We start from the raw sequence: 17,490 nt of genomic DNA, 5'->3' as shown, positions 1-17,490 counted from the left end.
CTCCCAACCTCATCTCCCCCATGTCTGTCTCCCTCAATCCAAGCACCTCCCTTGGCTTCAAGCGTATGCGACCCCCTTATCGCACTTTCTGCCCCCGCTGACACACTGCCGCGCACAGGACCTTTTGATAATGTCGTAAAACAATCTCTACGAATTTCGAATCACAATGCACTTCCGGTTGCGTTCAAAGTCAAAACGACGGCTCCAAAGGTCTGCTCGCATTCTTCTATTGCCCTGCATCGAAGTGACGGCGAGGTTTCTAGCACTATTGCGTTCGTCCGAATTCTGGCAGGGTGGAGCCCGGGGAGACGGTTGAAGTCGCAGGTAACTCGTCAGTGGCTCGCTTCCTCGCAATCGCTCAATGACGGCTCCCCAGTTATGCTGCAAGCGATGAAGGACGAGCCGCCGCTCTCGGTCAAGTGCAAGGACAAGTTCCTCATCCAAAGCACCGCTATCACTCCCGAAAAAGCGTCTCTGCCGCTACAAGAGATTGTGCGTCATCTTTTATCTATGACACGTTCTCGGCTAAGCTCAGGCAGTGGAACGGCGAAGGAGGAGAAGAGGCCAAGGTCCATCAACAAAAACTGCGTGTTGTTTACCTGCCTCCTGAAGGTCAAATCGACGAGGAGGAGGAGGAGGCGGGTCAACCCATCAAGCCACGTCTTGCTGAATCAGTGAGTTATCCGTGTAGCGTAAATGAGTTGTCCTTTCAACGCACCCTCCCTTCCAGCATTACGCGACTGTCCCTCATCCCAATGGCGAAGTCCATCCACCCATCCCCGAATTTTCGAAGCCAGACCCCGTCCCAGAACCTGGCCCAGTGGCCTTCGAACCGACTCCCCCTTCGCACCATGAAAGCCGTGCGCCCACCCCTCCCGTCGATCCTGAGTACGTGCGTGTACCAGAAGGCGTCGACGACGACGCGCATCTCGATGGCCCTGGCTTCGTCAGCATCAATTCGCCAGACATCAAGCAGCCCGCTCCTCTTGTATATTCGCCTTCACCTGTAGCTGTCCCTCGTGCCCTCCCGGACCCTGTTGCTCCCGTCGCCCCCACCCCTGCACCAGCCCCTGCACCCGTCGAGTCTCCCCTCAACATTGAGCTGCAGATCAAGTTCGAAGAAGCTCAAGCAGAGATTGAACGTCTACGGAACTTGCTCACTGCGGCTTCGGTAGCAGCACCAACGGAACAAACGGAGATCAGACACAGAAGACGGTCGTACTCTGACGCCGGAAGTGATAGCGGCTCCACCGCCATCGGCACTTACATCGATGATGGCTATGCCCCTCAGGATGGCGTCCCACTGCAGGTTGTCGTTATCATCGCGTTGGGTGTGTTCGTCACAACATACCTTTTCTTCTGATGTCTGTCCCGGACCTGGCGCCCCCCCCATCTCTATAGCGTCTATGTATATGACGACATTCACTCCTTTGACGTGTTCACTTCCTTGTCGCATTACATCGCAGCTATACATGCCTCATTATATTTCTCGGTTATTATATGATCCTTTTGATTTGTTGCATATGGTGTCAAAGTGTTTAGTTTCTGTAGATATTTATCCCTAGTCTACTTGCTGGATTCCTCTTGGAGGTGCCGTTTTATTGCGTCAGCAAGAAGCTCGTGGACTCGTTCTGTAGGATGGCCGGAGTCTGAAGAAGCCTTCAGCTTGGTTTTCGCAGCGAACTGGCAAAGGACGCGACCTACCGTACCAGAAATATCCAGATTCTGGACAATGGCAGAACCTGTCATAATCATTCTGTTCATAGTTGGTCCCTTCAGAGATAAAAGTATTACCATACCCAGTAACGTTTTTGAAGCCGTATTCCTCGTGGTGATCTAACACCTCGTTGAACCACGCGTTGGCGTCGAAGCGAAGAATCGAGGCAGAGGGGTGCGTAGCAGCGAATCTATCAACGTGTTCGCTAAGAACCTCGTTGAACAGGTCAATGTGCCCTTTGAGTGCCACGCCAGTCGAACTGCCTACGTGAGCAGGCGATCGTCCCTCTGGAGGTACATTGATGAAAAGATGGGCCCCCGAAAGACCACCTTCGTATGCTTGGTTCTGCTCCGAAGGTAAGACGCACGGCCAATACTCTTACTCGGGTAAGATAGACGAACTACGGAGCGGAAAAGCGACTCGATTTCTGTTCTCCAGAAAGCGGTAAAGTCAGTTATCTACATCGAGAGCGAAGTCGGAGTAAGAAGCGGTCGGGCCACGTGTGAGCGCAAGACGAACGGTAGCGTTGTTGAGGGTATCTCCCGTGTCGTTGATCCCGATCCACCAGGCAGTCAGAGTCTCTGCTGGTGGTCTGGGGAGGACTTTGGATGCGAAGTTGAGCCATTGCTTCACTTGGTCCGTGAGGGGAACGGTGAAGTCGTGATGGAGTGGAAGGCTATGGGTATTGACGGTTCACTCAAAGCAGTGACCGAAGTATGAGTACTACACTACTTACAGACTTCCGTCAATGTCTGCACCTGCGAAAGCGAAATCCCAAAGCTGGGTGGAACACTCAGAGGGACGCCCTTGGAAGCACCCGGTCAGGAATTCAATCTGAACGGTGCCACCTTCGAGCAACGGGAAATGGTATACGGGGAAATGCACAATACCCAGTTTGAGCCGTCGGAGCTAGTCTGTGGAGAAGTAAATTCAGTTAAGATAATAGAGAGAAACCCGATACTTGCGTTCTTCGCTATGATTTCATTGGAGAGCAGCTGCTCCCGCGTGAAGGAGGGGTCCAGGGCATCGCCTATGAAGCTACAGAGGGACATAAATCAATCAGAAAGAAATGCACTCTGTAGAGCTCACCTGAAATTCGCATGGCCTTGAGTACCTTGAACAAAAGTGTAGGAGTCGCCAAACGCGTAAACGTAACGTATGGCATCCCAGTCAAAGCGCGCTTTGTGTATTTCTGAGCTAGCCGCTACGGCTGTCAGAATATAAGCAAAGTGTATACTACCCTTTAATATTTTCATTCTCTTCCTTTGATGACGGGACGACGACGATTTCTATGGGTTTTGTGCACTCCGAGACTTAAATTATTGTATCCCGGCCCTGCTCCCACCGTTGCAAGAACAGCTGACATGGGTCCGGGCCGCTTCAAGAATCCGAATCCTGGCAAGGGGACTCGAAAGGGGACTCGGAAATACGAGACGCGCTGTGGGTCATGACTTGGACACTGGTCGCTGTGACAGAAAAAGGTGACCAATGGGACCCTTAAACAGTTGCCAAGTTCAAGATGTTTGCGAACCAGGAGGGAAATGATGCTATGACACGTGACCGGGTGACCAATCCTTCACAAGACGCGACAGTCGGTTGCGCAATGGTATTTCGAATATTCCTTATCGTTAACCATGACGCTCGATAACACAAAAAACAGGTCGTGATCCTGGCTGGGTGCATCAGTCGCAGGACTGATCATCTTTATCACTATCTACTACTTCTTCCTCAGCTCAGCTACTGGGCAGCAGTCGGAGCAGGTGGTTAAGGTCAGTTGTAGCGTTTTCTGACTAAGAATTTAGTGTTGATATTAACACGAAAGGCTGTGGCATTCTTGAGTGGAAACTCTCCGGTCACTGGGACCGTCACATTTTCGCAATCTATAAAGAATGGACCGGTCACTGTGTCGGGGACTTTGAATGGCTTGGATCCTCTGTCGAAACGTGGCTCTCATATTCAGTGCGTTATCAACCCATTGACCGACCTTGTCTAGATTATTAATGTATCTTCACAGCCAATCTGGTGACTTAAGCGGAGGTTGCGTGTCCACTGGCCCACACTTCAATCCGACAGGAAAGAACCATGGTTCTCCTAACAGCGAAGAGAGACATGTTGGCGACTTGGGAAACATTGACACGGATGAAAAAGGAACTGCCAATTTTGTATTTGAAGACTCCAAAATATCCCTAAATGGTGCTTTCAGTATCTTAGGGTGAGTCTCACGATCAAGGATTGGACTTCTCCAGCTAACCCGCTTAATTATAGCCGCGCGGTGGTTGTGCATGCTGTATGTTGTTCGTTTGCTTCATTCAAGAGCGGTCATTGACATCTCGGCGTTAAGGGGGTGGATGATTTAGGCAAAGGAGGTAACTCGGAGTCACTCAAAACGGGGAATGCGGGCGGACGAGCTGCTTGTGGTGTCATAGGTAGGTACCACACAACGCTCATCAAGAATGCACGTTTATTGACGGTACATAAAATAAGGCCTGGCTTAACGTATTTCGAGCGTAGATTTCTGGGCCCTCAATCCACCAATACTCTGTTTGGTATCTTTACTTGCACTAAAAGCGAGCAGTCAGCTACGCTGATCAAGCGTGGGTCATCGAGATAGATACCTGGTAATAGTATGGCGGGGAAATCGCCTCGCAAGTGAATGGGCTGGCGCATGCAGTGGGCCCAGTGTAACCAGTGCCTACAACGCGTCAGCAATTATTTCGGAGGTTCTACGCAAAAACCTACCTCCGCATTGGCCCCACTGGGTTTGCAGAGGTCCGCTTGCAGTAGTCGTTGATGCAGGGGGTGTTGACGCAGGAGGCGCTGATGTTGGTGGTACCGAGGTTACTGGAACGCTGCTGGATGTTGGCGGGGTGCTGGTTCCGCTTCCTACGCTAGTGGTAATGGGCCCACTCTCGACATAAACACCACTGAAGAACAAATCGGTTGTGCCGGGCTGGGTGACGATGCGGAGTACACCGAGATGCCAGTCCGCTGAGTTCGTGGAAGTAGAGGCAGCAATGTTTTGGACGACCTTGGTCAATGGTGATGAACCGGTTGAGGCCCATAAACCAACAGTATTAGCGCTGAACTATTGATGGGGTCAGCCAATCGGTTGAAGCGTCATTTAGGGTTACGAACATCAATGTCGTACGCGAAGTTGAACCATGTATCAGCCGTCCAGGGTGTAGACCATTTGCCAACGCCGCCGACCATCCAGGTCAAGTCTGTAGGGTTGGGGCCGACACCGTATTTTAGCTAGACGGGCCTTTAGTGTAATCTCAGAAGCACCATATCAGGATCCTGACCTCAGTGAAGTGGCTCTCAAAGAAGCAAATCTGATGTTCCAAAGAAGACTATTGCGGCTCAGTATCGGCCGATTTTGATGAGTAATGGAACTTACAACAGGTGCATTGGTAGCGGCTCGCTTGATTGAGAAATGGTAGAAGAGGTTTCCTTGGCCGAGGTTGGCGGTAGTCTGAGGGATAAGCTCAGAGCGCATCATTGTCTGCCCATTCCAGTTCGAAGTTTGGTCGATGGTCAACTTCAATCCATGGGTTTCGGTGGTGGCTGCGGGGTTCTTGTACGAGGGGTCCAAAGCAAGGTACTGCGAGGTTGGCTGGTTGCCGTGGATGTACTGAATCGATTCAGGTAAGCTTGGAAGTAATGAGAGCTTGGGATCCTTACCCATTGGTATGGACCGACTTGGTTGGCCCAAGACCCTAAGGGAAGGAAAGGGATGAGCGAGCTACTACCAGAGAACTTGGCGTAAGGACTTACAGTTGTCGAAAGCTGCCGCAGAAGAAAAGTAGCTGAAGTCACCATCCCAGAGCTTGGTCCCAGCGAGGGCGACCTGAGTGAAAAGGGCCAAAGCCGCAAATACCTTTACAAAGACCATGGAGAAGTGAGTTAGTTTTTGTGGTCCTCTGCAGAATTTGCATCCTTTATATATAGCGAATCGCAATAGTCGCTGGATGAATGTCGTATGCGGGACTCGTTACATCGGCTAGGAGCACTCTTCGCAGCATGCGAGGTTTGGCCGCAGGATAAATGTCGGGATGGCGCAAAAGTGGCACCGCATCGCTATGGAACTACTTCATTGCAAACTCGTCGGGTATACTCAATACATATTGTCACGGGGTGCCTCCTGCGATTAAATGCCTCGTACATAGCGGCGATATTCGAGGTGTACTCTGGCTAAGTTGATCCGGGGTATCAAATTACATAGTGGTGGTAAAACATCGTAAGTCATAAACGTCACCTTGCATTAGGTTATCTTCTTGAACATCCATGACGTTAACCAAGATTTCGTGGTTGCTTTCTCAGCTTCAGCTTGCTCTTCTTCCAACCTGCTAGCCATAGCTTGTTCTTCTTCCGCTATCACTTCATACACAACAGCTTCGTGCGTAGAGATATTCCGAGCGCGTGTGAGCTGTGGTGGAGCTAATGATAGGTGTGATCCCGAGACATCCGCGACGAAATCAACCTGAGCATGGATACCCGGCCTTAAGCCAGTTTCTTCGGCTGAACGAGAACGATCCAGAGGAAGTGTGGATCCGAAGCCCGATAATATGGAGTTCGAGCGGGGACGTTGTTGGGTAGTGCTACCTGCTGAGAAGGACCGATAACCGGATTGGGGCTGAATGCTCAATATACTTGGGCGTCGCATGCTGCTTGCTGCTCCTTCGCCGCTAACTTTTCGTCGAGGGCTGGTAGGCCGACGAGAGGGCGGTGCTCGATCAATGTCCCCTTCTCCGGCCTGAACTCGCTGAGCGATAATCGCTGGCAGATCTATATCCTCTGATCCTGTCAGCACACAGGAGGTTGCGGGGGTAGAGGGTGACTGATCCTCGGTTGAAGGTTCGTGGACGTCCGGTGCCAGATCGATGGACATCGGTCTGGGTGAAGCAGTTTCTGGTATCCCGAACCACATGCCCAATTGGTGGGGCGTGGGCACTACCGTAAGGGAAGTCCTGAAATCGACAGTGTCATCCAAGTCTAGGATTCCCACAGGATTTCGAGGTAGCCATAACTCGTTGCTTATAGATCTAGAGTAAAACGGATTGTCGTAAGGCAGGTCACAGGTCGTTTCGTCGTCCCATGGATCAGGCGGGGGGTGCGGCTTGACAGCCACGCTTGGGTCTGTGCTCGCCTTTCGAGGTAAAGTCTCGTGGTGGACGATAGAGGCAGTGTCTGGAGCGGTGGTTCCATTCACGAATGCCCTCGTCCGCGAATTGGTCGATCTCCGTCCTCTATCTCCATGACCATGCGACACAGACTTAAGGCGCTTGAATGGCTGATCCGACGATTGAGATTGAAAGGGTATAGGCTTGCGACGAAGTGGGCGTGGGGGACGCTGCCTAACCGTATTATATGCTGCATTGGCCCACTTTGGGAACTTCAGTGAGAAGAACGAAGGTCTATTTTCTTGAATTAACGCTGTGGCGTCCTGGCTTCCGTTATCTGAAGTTGTCGTCGTTTCGGCGTTATCTTGCGCAGAGTCCACGCCTTCTACCTTGCAAAGAACCTCTGCTTCAGCTATATCATCATGCTCGAATTGCGCACGGCATATGCGAGTCATGCTATCGGGGCGTCATGAGTAAACGAGCAAAAGACATACCAAAAGCAAAACCTACAGTAATTTCACGAAAGCGGTGATGATTATCAAACACGCAGCCAAACCAACATTGACTGTTTTCTTGAGGACGACCATGTAGGCGAGGAAGACCGCCTAAAGTGATTTTGAATACTCGGTTCTAACGAAGGGCGAGATAAAGGTGAGATAGCTTACCTGGCAGAGCATCAAGCCTAATACGAAAAGGGTGGGTAAGCGGTAAGTTGAATGACTCGAGAACCAGCATATTGAATACCGCACCGTCTAAAGAATACCGTACGATACGTATGAGCAGCACTTGCCCATTGAATTCATAGTGTTTCGCATAAACGTGGATTAACTTAGGGGGAGCTCAATCAGCTTGAAGGGTTGGGAGCGAAGGAAGTCCTACTTGGTTTTTTATTACACCTTGGAATGGATCGTCAACCAACGTAGTTCTAGCGGGGCGGGACGGGGCGTACCGGTTTCAAAGAAAAAGTAGACAGTTGCAAATGGTATCACGACAGGGTTGAGAACAGTGAAAAGCAGCAGAACATGTATCACGAGGAGATGATTCGGCAACCAGTCTACGTATTTTTAGAACAGTGGGTCGGATGTGGAGGAGAGAGTCGCTCACAGTAAAAGTTGAGTGTACGGGGTCGCAAACCGACAGTACGCTTGCGCCTGAATTATCCTGGTCATTGTTACTTCTTACAAGAAAGAAAGGTCGCAACGCACGGTGTCACTTGGTTCTTGGTGCTCGGGTACACGATTAAGGCAAGCTGGTGGCAAGGTTAGAGGCTGGATTACTGTGGAACGAAATACATACCCCAACTAAAAACAGTGATCAGTAAATGTAAACGGGTGGAGGCAAAGAAAAATGACTTACACATAGCAAGTTCAAAGCCGGCGTGCATTGCGGAGGTGAAGATGACTAGGGTTTGAATCAGCAAATAATGAACATATATTGCGGATAGCACGTACGCCAGCCGACATAGAAGGGGCCAGCTGTGGGGAAACTATCCGCCACAATCTTAAGAACGTCCGGGCGAGTAGTTGCTCTAAATGACAGCAGGAACGACTGAAGAGCCGCGGTTCCAACGCAGAAGAAGACAAGGACGTTAACAATCAGAAACTTGTAATATCGTGTCATGATTCGGTCGTGCAGGGCGGAAAGCGTTGTCATAGTGTGTGCTTTCTTGGCGATGAATAGAAGGATGAGGGGGATAAGCAGAGCGAGCAAAGCAACTAGAAGAGTGGGCAAGAAGGATTGTATAATCTCTTCTTCCCAAGGATGCTTATCGAGGTATGATTTCTACAAGATATGTCAGACTTAGATCTCATGGGGAAAAGGTAAACACTGACGAGACCAGGCCAAAAGATACTGATGTTCTGAATCGAAACCAAACCGACCAGGAGGGACACTGGGAAAATCCAGAAGATAGTGAAACCCCTACGCGATGGTGTTCATGAGCTCGAAGGTCCCAACGGGTTGATCAACTATTTCTTACCAAACTCCAAGGCTGACGACCCAGTCCTTCACAAACTATGATGTACCAAAGGTAAATAACCAGAAAGTATGCAAGACATTTAAGCTTTACCTCGGCATTGAAGGATGATTTCATTACACGTATCCAGTCCAAATCTTGATATTGCGGGGCCATAGTCACCCAGCAGGCCAATGGATTATTTGGATGCACTGCCAGGTATTTGCAAGCCTTCCGAGCGTCGGCCGGTCCTGCAAAGGTTACGAATGCGGTAGAAACGGCGTCGTAATCGCTCGTAGCCTTAGCACGACTCTCTGTGATGAGAGCCGTCAGGTAATTGACTTTCGTGGTATAGTAGTCGATAGACGGCACAGTCTTTCCGCGAAACAAGTGCGAAAGGTTCACCAAAGGTTGGTATGGATCGAGATACACCCGTGGAAGACTCAGTAGTACGTCCCAAACAGTCTTGCCCAACGGCGGTTCGACTCTGGTTTCGGCAGATGAAGGGGGTGGGTATCCTGACGATGGTGTGAGGCTAGGGACTTCGTCGCCCGAGTCGTCGGAGCCGTGCGGGATCAGCTTCATGAACGTTTTCTTCGACGTCGCCGAGATGGCTCTACGAAAGCGCATGCTGCCCTTGTCACCCCGCAGACCAAACTCTTCTACGAAGGGACCCAGGACGGAGATTAGATGATCCATATTCTGGTCGCCATCCATGTTGAGTTCTTTATTTAGATCACCTATTTCCACGTCTCCTACGATCGACTTCCGTTGCTGTGCCACGGTGATTGCACGAGAAGGGGTTCTAGCGAACGGCTTGTTGGCAGCCTTACGGTCCATTGCGTCACCTACAGCGAGGAGGACCTTGCGAGCCAGCTTGATATGGGCAGTTTCCAGCAAGCGAAGATACTCTTCGCGGCGCTCCAGAAGGGAGGCGAGCTCGGTCATCTTACGAACGATGACGACGCGTTCGATTTCGGGAATTTCCTCGATATTCGGGCCCTCTTCCGTGTCCCCTTCGGTGGCACTTCCAGTGCTAGAGGAAGGTGAGAGGGGGTTGTGGGGCAAGTGCGCAGGAAGGCGTTTGACACGATTGAAAAGGAATGACACGATCTTGTTCAGAAATCCGGGCTGAGTGGAAGAGTTTAAGCCAACTGATGGCTTGTCAATCTTCCGTGACATATAGTACTCGAAATATTCTTTGAGTTCCTTCTCGTTCCTAAGTGGAGGAGGAACATTGGTGACCATGACCGTTCGTAAGCGCAGTCCCTCATTCGCCGGATCGCCTTGAAGCGGGGGGACTTCAAGAAAGCCATACTGAGGGTGCGGATGGGGATAACTGATCGAAGGGGGCTCTCCTGATGCGATTCGCTGCCTGGCGGCTTCGATCTTCTGAGCCCGTAACCGAAAGGCACCTACGGATATCCACAGCAGGGTGGCCATCCAGGAAAGAGTAACCCAGAACAGTAAGCATATGTGGATCCACAATAATGACAAGCCGTGCGAGGTGAGGACGAGTGATGAGATAGATGCCCGGGTCATTGATTTCGGGGAGACGGAGTTGTCGGAGAATTCGACATGAATGGGGAAGAGAATGGGAAAGGTGGTGAACGTGTGCAGCAACGAGAACCAGACTAAATGGATGTAATTAGCCGTCGTCGGAATACCCGGTCGGGTACACTCACAACATCCTCGCAGAAATCGTACATACAATGTAGCGTCGACTCCTCGTAGCTTGTTCATCTTCTCTTCAGGAAACCATACTATTTGCTTCACCCACGACAGAGGCCAGCCTTGGGGAGACGGTGGTGAAGGGTCCTTGGCCCAGCACCGACCCTGGAATATGCTGAAATGACCAGTGAGGCGCACGTCCTCTGTCGTTGAGGGCTACGTACTATCCAAATTCCCAAGATTCGCGACTCCCGAGGCCTTCTGGTGCTTGTTTGTCGCCCCGCCTCTTCCGTTTCATCAGCTCTTGGCTAGTGACACATAGCACGGTAATTCCGAGTGCAATAACAGACTGATTAATGAGCCCACTAGAGAAAATGTTAATAAGACAGCGCTGGGACGAGCCAAGAGACAGACCTGTAGTTCTTGGAGAATGGCCTGGTGTAGATGTCCCCCATGAGCCCTGCAGCGTATGTCCAGCTTGCAGAGTGGTGTGAAGCAGTCAAGAAGCAGCAAGCAATATTCTGCCAGTCTCACGCGCCACTCATCACGTGCGTAGACAACCTTCACTTTCAAATTCAAATTTAGGTTCTCCACTGTTAGGGGCGCCGATCACCAACGCAGTTGCTGATTCTGACTTCGATCTTACTTGTAGTCGAGTCTACGAAAATGCGGGTGTTACTGACGAGATTCCCCGCATTGCCAAACATCTGCCATGAACTTCATCAAAGTCATGATTGCCATCTATCGCCGCGTAGTTGTCGACACACTTGTTGCTAGTACGTCCATGTGTAGCATGTCTTCAATCTTCCAAGCTTCAAGCTTCAGGCTTCAAGGGCGCCGATCCTCACACTACGTACGTCTATCTAGGTTGGCTAGATTGCTTCTATCTTACTTGCCGCCGAGCTCGGGACCCCACCAGATGACAGGGTATAAGAACCACAAGACCCCATTTCTACCAAGCACCTACCCATGAATTTCATCAAAGCCATTGTCTTTTATTGCCTCGCCGTCGTCGGCGTGCTCGCTGCTACGCCTCTGATCATCAAGCCTAGCAATGGCACAAGCATCGCTCCGGGTCACCGCTTCAATTTCAGCTATCAATCCATCGCGGAGAGGGGATGTTCGAGCTACCACGTCCACGTGTGGCTTTTCTTCCACCCCCCTACCCCCCTCTTCGTGACCACGGATTACGCTACCGGCCACTACTTTGGTCGATTCCAGATCCAGAACTGGCCCGGTCAGTCGCTGTAAACTTATAAACGTCGATCCAGTTCTGACAAGGTGCGATAACTGTAGGCGTGCCGTACACCGAGCATCCACTTCCTTCCTATTTCACAATGCCCGATTTTTCGATCAATCCGCGTGGTTGGGGAGCCGGCCTGCGCGCGAGCAACATTCAAGCGTACTTGGCTGTGATGGAGGAGTACGCAACAGGCAATGTCAGTATCCTCAATATCTTTTGTTGCCAACTCACCTTCGTCGTACGTTAGGGAACTCTAGGAAACCGGTTCAGTTTAACTTACAACACTGTCCGCTACAACGCCACCAAGCATCACAGCAACAAGGAACTTCCTGAACTTGTTTAGATATCACATTCACGAAAGACTTCACCCAGTGTACATTTATCCTCATTTCTACCCTTTTTCGTTTACTCCTTTTCACCTACGAACTTATCGAACCACCTGAAGACTTCGTAATGCCATTTCAAGCTGCACACAGGAGATAAGCATCAGCTCCGTGGCGCCAGGAAGGGGGACTGACCTGTTCAAATGGTTAAGAACCCAGTGGTTCTCATCGGGGAAGATCACTAAACGTGTGGGCACCTCACGTCTGATGCAAAGTATGCGGAGTCAACACATGGTCTCGGTACTTGGGAAATAGGGACGTACTGTAGTAACGCGTGGAACGCGCCGATTCCCTCCGTCTCGGGCAAGCGATAGTCCTTGCTGCCATGGATGATTAGCTGGGGCGTTGACCACTGGTGGACGAAGTTAGATGGGCTCATACTATGTAAGAAACTGTCAGAAGCGAGCCATCAACTACAGGACAATACGGAACTCACAGTTCAGCCAAGGTCTTGGTCTTCTTGTCCCATGGTCTAAGATGTTTCGTTCAGTTGGGGCGCCGTAGAAGGAAGAATGCGTTACCTTCCACCCCATTCGTGGTTGAACTGGAAACCATGCTCCGTTTAGACTGAGAGACATCGGACAGAGTCAAGAGACTTACGAAGAAAAGTTCATCAGTGGAATAGCCATTGTATGTTGCGTCGAAGACCTAGGGCGCAGGCGATTTAGCACAGCCGTCGAGGCGACCAATATGAATGTCACTCACACCGTCGTGGCACACGAGCGCTTTAAAGTTGAACCCATACTCGGGGTGACCTTGAATCCAGCTATAGCATGAAATAAATATGCAGAACTCGCCAAGATGCGGTTGAAGCAACGTACTTAATCGCATACCCGCCCCAACTAGCACCTGCGGCAACGGCGCGTTCCGGGTCAATCTTGGGAATCACAGAATCACTTTGGATAACACGATTGACCAGTAAGGATGGGTCTTACCTCGGGCACCTGCTCGAGGATGTATTTCCAGCCTGCCTGCATGTCGACGAATGGCTTGCCTCCCCAATCTTCTGCAATGGCATCCGTGAATTCTGCGCCGAAGGGTATCAATATTTGAAGCTAACGAGTAAACAGAGTGAGGTTTAAATACCTTGGCCAAAGGTCGTACTGCCCGTAGGATTGATCATAACGGTAACATATCCCTGAGCAGCAAAGACTACGCCCCGCGTTAGCAAGAATAGGAATGGAGGAAACTGATGCGTACCATTTGGATTCCAACGTGTACTCCACTGATCCTCCCAAGCGCCTTGCGGTCCTAGAAAGAGAATAAATACGGTGCACGGCGAAGAAGGTTACGACTCACCTCCGTGAATAAGCAAGACAGCGGGCCACTTCTTCTCTTCGCCTGCTTTGAATCCTTTCGGTTTCAATACCCATCCCTGTACTTTCTTATCCTCCGCACCAGTGAACCAGAACTCTTCACCCTCGCTCAAGTTTTTGCCCTGCAGTTCGTTTTCATTGAAACGAGTAACTTGTTCGACGACGCCGGAGAACTGTAAGGACGAGTCGCTCTGCTCGAGCTCGGTCTCGAAGCGCTTGAGACCGCGGATGATGAAGACGTTGTTGGGGGAGGTGAATGAGGAACGAGTAAAGATGAGGCGCCCGGTGAAGAGAGTCTGCAATCCACTTGCAGCGGCGGAGTGGGTCAGCGGAATGGGAGTTGTGTATTTCTTGTCGAGTTTAGGGTGCGTGGTAGAGGCACCCGGCGTGGGTGGCACGGGGAGAACGTATACTTTGACTTTGGCTTCATCGCCGGCTGTAAAGTAAAGGAAGTTTCCCTCTTTGGAGAACTATGCCAGAGCGAAAAAATCTAGCTTTTGTGGCGTAAACGATACAGGATGACTCACGGCAAGCTTGTCAGGGGAGCGGTCCCAATCCTGGGTGACGGTGAACCTAACCCCCTTGTTGAGGTCATAAATCACTATCTTCGCTCTATGAAGAAGAGTTAGCGAAGGGTGTGACTAAAAAAGCAATGTTGATTAACCGATCGGATTCATATCCATCTTTGTCCAACTCTAGCCATGCAACTTTGTTGCCTTCCAAGTTGAAGACAGGACTATGAATCGCGCCTTGTTGGCCTGAAGTCAGTTCCTTACGTTGATGCTGGTTTTGCAGGTCAACGACATAAACCTATGCTGTACGTGAGAAGCTCGATCCGGCAGACGAATAATATACAACGCGTACATTCTGCTTGGTGTGCCAGGCTTCGGGCAATTCGGGGTCTTTGGTGGTGTAAACGAGATGGCTATGAGATATGTCAAAGTCGTCCGTGCCACCAAACGGCTCAACAGGGGAGCTCTGGTTGCAAATTCAACCCTTAGGCACATGGGAAATGTATTCGATGAAACGTACGTGGCTGGTACCCTTGAGTAGGTTGATGAAGGTCCCATCAAAGTTCCACTTGTGATCTGGATCTTTGAAAAGGCGGACGCTGAACAATGAAAGCTTCTTGGGAGTAACCCAGCTATGGCCACGTTGTTCATCAGTAGACCGAAGCTATCTACACGGGAGACGAGACTCACGTATCCCAGTGACGTTCGAAGGTCGCGTCGTAGACAAGGGCAGACGTCCCACGATTTTCCCAAGCCTCATCCAACCGCCTCGAATCGGAGAGATTCCCATTAGCGTAAACATAGTCCGAAAACACCAAGATTCCTGGTACGAGCGTATATCGGAAGTTGGACGCGCTTGTGGTTGGGATAGATCCGAGCAAGATAGGAGCTGACTCGGTTCTGAGAACCCCAGCAAAATCGTCTGCCTTGTGCTTGAATTCCAAAGGTATGGCGTAAATATTGATCTTCTTCTCGCTTTCCACCGGGACTGCATGGGCAATAGTACGGGGGTCGAGCCAAAACACTTCGCCACCGTCAGGCAAAGGGATCTCCAAGGGCTCTACCACTGATTCCAAAGGTGATATCACAACAGATTTCTTGTTTCTTCCGTCGAGGGACACGGTTTCAACTAACGCACAAACCAGGGGTATTCATCCACTCACTTCTTCTCCGAGAACGAGTATTTGCTCGTCGGCACCAAAACTAGCTCTCCTGCGAGGTTGGCGACACCCTGTCCTGGGCGCTGCAGTTCAATCATGTCCTTGGGGGACATGATATCCGCAGCCTCCTTGAATGCAAAGTCAGGAGGACTATTGAAGTTGTAAACATCGTTTAAAGCGGGAGGTTGTTGCATAGGTTGCTGCGTAGCTGATCGTAGAGGAGATTGCAGGGGGACCTGAGTCGCAAGACCCAGCAAAGGCAGAGAGAACCTCATGCTCTGGGATATTCAGCAGCACGGCACCCGGTATTGATGTTCCGTATGCAGATGGTTGGCAAGCAAGAGAGTCAGCTTTATATTTGGTCTCACGCTGCGCACCGCTGTTCCCAAGCCTCCTTATGATCCAGTGCAAGTCCAGTCCAGTGATGATTTCACGCGCCCTGGGTACCACCATGGCGTTATGGCGTTATGGCGATCCGACATTCGGGTGGACGCTAAACACGCATAGGACCACAGAGGCTAGACCCATTCGTCAGGTCACTTTGCCGGAGTGGTTAACGGGATCGCCTGCTATGAAGCACGAAGAGCGGTTGGGCTTTGCCCGCGTGTGTTCGAATCGCACAGGTGACGATCCTTTTGCCAAATTCGTGCAATGAACGCAAGTCATTCTTAAGGTCAACCCTGGGTTAAGGGAGGCTTCAAACCACTGGGATGTCTAGGACACCTTAGTTTGGACTCAAACTGTGTAGGTCTCGAGAAAGCGCAACCAACCCACTACAGTATACCCTGTCATATCGCCTTGAACACGAGAATTAGCCAAGTTTTTTTCCCTGGAGGTGCAACAGAAGATGTCAATACTGTAGCTCTTCGACATCTTCGTGGCGTACTTGTGTTCAACAGTATAGCCTTTCAGCTCGGCTTAATGGCCGCCTTCGCCAGAGTCTGGTCATGGGTTCCTCTGCGAAGTTTCCCACTGCCGAAGTTTGGCTCCCTTGGAGCCAATCCAAGCAGGTCATGAATAGCACAATCCTACACGCTACTTCTTCAGAAATAACACCTTCTTGTGTCCTAGGAAAACAAGATGTCAACTGATAACGGGGCTGAAGGTTGGTCGCCTCGCTGGCTCCATTATGCACTTGATATGATTCAACTACAATGTTGTTCTAGCACATGTCAGAACCAAGTCACTCATCGAAGTTGCTCATAGCCTCGTCAATCCAAGGGGCAAGGGGATTTACGCTACTGATGAGGATCCAAGCGAAATCCAAGCGCGGCTGATTGCTGCCCTCGGAGAAGCGGGGAAGAACATTTCCTGGACTGAGGCGCAAGCGGTAGAACGAAGGAAACGATGGAGAGAATGTCTGTACGAAACTATGCCAACGGGTAATGCACCATTCACAATTACTGGACACTGTATTGTGATACTGACGCTATCGCGACCCACAGAATACATATCGGGAGTTATCCTCTATCCAGAGACATTGCACGACTTTAAGCTTGCGCCCGTCCTTGCAAATCGAGGTATCGTCCCTGGGGTCCGTGCCAACGGTGAAGAATATCCAATCCCTGCCTCACCTTTGGAGCCAGCTACCGATGGATTGGACAATCTTTTACCTCGAATGACGAAAGCTTTCGATGACGGTGCCCGATTCGCCAAGTTCCGCACTGGTTTCATGTGTACCAGCCTCGCTACCGGAGGGCTAGCCACTCAGCTTGCTATAGATACTCAATCAGAGACTCTCGCCAGATTCGCCTCAATCGCCCAGCGTGCTGGCTTAGTCCCTATCGTTGAGCCCGACGTAGATTTCTCGGGCGATGCTGACCTATCTCGTAGTGCTGAGGTACACGAGAAGGTAATCAGCGCTATATTTGCGAGATGCGTCGCCCATGGTGTCCTGATTGAGGGTATGTGCTCATAACATTTAAGAAGTAACGGTCCGTTGACCGTAATATATCAGGGGCGCTCATCAAGCCATCTTTCCCCCAGCCGGGCCTCAAACATCCGTCTCGTCAATCAACTTCTGCCGTTGATATAGGCCTCGCGACGGTCAAGGCTCTCAGTCATGCTTTACCCGTCGCACTACCCGGCGTATTATTCTTGTCAGGCATGTATACTTAGTCCATCAGCACGTTCGAGGAGACTGATAGTTTATAAAGGTGGGCTTTCTGATGAAAACTCGACAGCTTACCTGGCTGCTGTCAATCAACTCGTCGACCAAAACCAAGATGGAATTCACGGCCGGTTGCCTCCGCTTACCTTCTCATTTGGAAGAGGTCTGCAGGGCGATGCAATGTCGAAATGGGTGTCTGGAGATGAAGATGGCGCCAGACATGCCTTCAAGGCAAGAGCGAAGGCTTGCTCCCTCGCAGTTCGCGGCAAGGTAGAGTAAATGTATAAGATCTGATATGTACAGT

At 50.7% G+C, this 17,490-nt stretch overlaps 8 protein-coding genes across 8 annotated transcripts; 4 read left to right on the top strand and 4 right to left on the bottom strand.

The window, feature by feature from the left end:
* Positions 1-20: 20 nt before the first annotated feature.
* On the top strand, positions 21-1,363 carry SCS2_3 (phosphatidylinositol-binding protein scs2; the record flags this gene model as incomplete). Its single annotated transcript, XM_036780054.1, has 6 exons — positions 21-63; positions 119-210; positions 264-324; positions 377-492; positions 540-674; positions 731-1,363. 6 exons carry the CDS (start codon positions 21-23, stop codon positions 1,361-1,363), a joined length of 1,080 nt encoding a protein of 359 aa, XP_036627437.1.
* Positions 1,364-1,566: 203 nt separating this feature from the next.
* PC9H_010560 (uncharacterized protein) lies at positions 1,567-2,882 on the bottom strand (the record flags this gene model as incomplete). The annotated part of the gene is made up of 7 exons (XM_036780053.1): positions 1,567-1,649; positions 1,705-2,062; positions 2,119-2,175; positions 2,237-2,393; positions 2,454-2,551; positions 2,608-2,747; positions 2,807-2,882. 7 exons carry the CDS (start codon positions 2,880-2,882, stop codon positions 1,567-1,569), a joined length of 969 nt encoding a protein of 322 aa, XP_036627436.1.
* A 469-nt stretch (positions 2,883-3,351) lies between these two features.
* Positions 3,352-4,212, top strand: SOD1 (Superoxide dismutase [Cu-Zn]; the record flags this gene model as incomplete). Its single annotated transcript, XM_036780052.1, has 7 exons — positions 3,352-3,377; positions 3,450-3,486; positions 3,540-3,676; positions 3,732-3,929; positions 3,983-4,004; positions 4,059-4,143; positions 4,202-4,212. 7 exons carry the CDS (start codon positions 3,352-3,354, stop codon positions 4,210-4,212), a joined length of 516 nt encoding a protein of 171 aa, XP_036627435.1.
* Positions 4,213-4,269: 57 nt separating this feature from the next.
* PC9H_010558 (uncharacterized protein) lies at positions 4,270-5,609 on the bottom strand (the record flags this gene model as incomplete). The annotated part of the gene is made up of 8 exons (XM_036780051.1): positions 4,270-4,278; positions 4,333-4,409; positions 4,457-4,802; positions 4,853-4,969; positions 5,020-5,067; positions 5,115-5,348; positions 5,399-5,433; positions 5,492-5,609. The coding sequence occupies 8 exons, from the start codon at positions 5,607-5,609 to the stop codon at positions 4,270-4,272; spliced, it is 984 nt and encodes a 327-aa protein (XP_036627434.1).
* A 369-nt stretch (positions 5,610-5,978) lies between these two features.
* PC9H_010557 (uncharacterized protein) lies at positions 5,979-10,917 on the bottom strand (the record flags this gene model as incomplete). Its single annotated transcript, XM_036780050.1, has 17 exons — positions 5,979-7,293; positions 7,348-7,442; positions 7,503-7,519; positions 7,587-7,665; positions 7,717-7,733; positions 7,787-7,891; positions 7,942-7,988; positions 8,043-8,086; positions 8,134-8,138; positions 8,194-8,238; positions 8,289-8,619; positions 8,670-8,757; positions 8,816-8,850; positions 8,906-10,425; positions 10,477-10,637; positions 10,687-10,827; positions 10,877-10,917. 17 exons carry the CDS (start codon positions 10,915-10,917, stop codon positions 5,979-5,981), a joined length of 4,086 nt encoding a protein of 1,361 aa, XP_036627433.1.
* A 514-nt stretch (positions 10,918-11,431) lies between these two features.
* Positions 11,432-12,048, top strand: PC9H_010556 (uncharacterized protein; the record flags this gene model as incomplete). Its single annotated transcript, XM_036780049.1, has 3 exons — positions 11,432-11,699; positions 11,759-11,901; positions 11,953-12,048. The coding sequence occupies 3 exons, from the start codon at positions 11,432-11,434 to the stop codon at positions 12,046-12,048; spliced, it is 507 nt and encodes a 168-aa protein (XP_036627432.1).
* Positions 12,049-12,110: 62 nt separating this feature from the next.
* On the bottom strand, positions 12,111-15,351 carry PC9H_010555 (uncharacterized protein; the record flags this gene model as incomplete). The annotated part of the gene is made up of 18 exons (XM_036780048.1): positions 12,111-12,171; positions 12,224-12,292; positions 12,352-12,468; positions 12,525-12,560; positions 12,610-12,632; positions 12,689-12,736; positions 12,794-12,854; positions 12,910-12,965; positions 13,024-13,115; positions 13,175-13,240; positions 13,289-13,339; positions 13,388-13,874; positions 13,932-14,016; positions 14,069-14,214; positions 14,269-14,382; positions 14,437-14,548; positions 14,607-15,020; positions 15,080-15,351. 18 exons carry the CDS (start codon positions 15,349-15,351, stop codon positions 12,111-12,113), a joined length of 2,310 nt encoding a protein of 769 aa, XP_036627431.1.
* A 176-nt stretch (positions 15,352-15,527) lies between these two features.
* Positions 15,528-17,465, top strand: PC9H_010554 (uncharacterized protein; the record flags this gene model as incomplete). Its single annotated transcript, XM_036780047.1, has 7 exons — positions 15,528-15,680; positions 16,015-16,086; positions 16,148-16,181; positions 16,243-16,458; positions 16,522-16,980; positions 17,034-17,180; positions 17,233-17,465. The coding sequence occupies 7 exons, from the start codon at positions 15,528-15,530 to the stop codon at positions 17,463-17,465; spliced, it is 1,314 nt and encodes a 437-aa protein (XP_036627430.1).
* Positions 17,466-17,490: the final 25 nt, after the last annotated feature.

This window comes from Pleurotus ostreatus, assembly GCF_014466165.1.
Source record: "Pleurotus ostreatus strain PC9 chromosome Unknown scaffold_8, whole genome shotgun sequence".
NCBI lineage: Eukaryota > Fungi > Basidiomycota > Agaricomycetes > Agaricales > Pleurotaceae > Pleurotus > Pleurotus ostreatus.
This window is presented reverse-complemented; position numbering and strand designations above follow the sequence as displayed.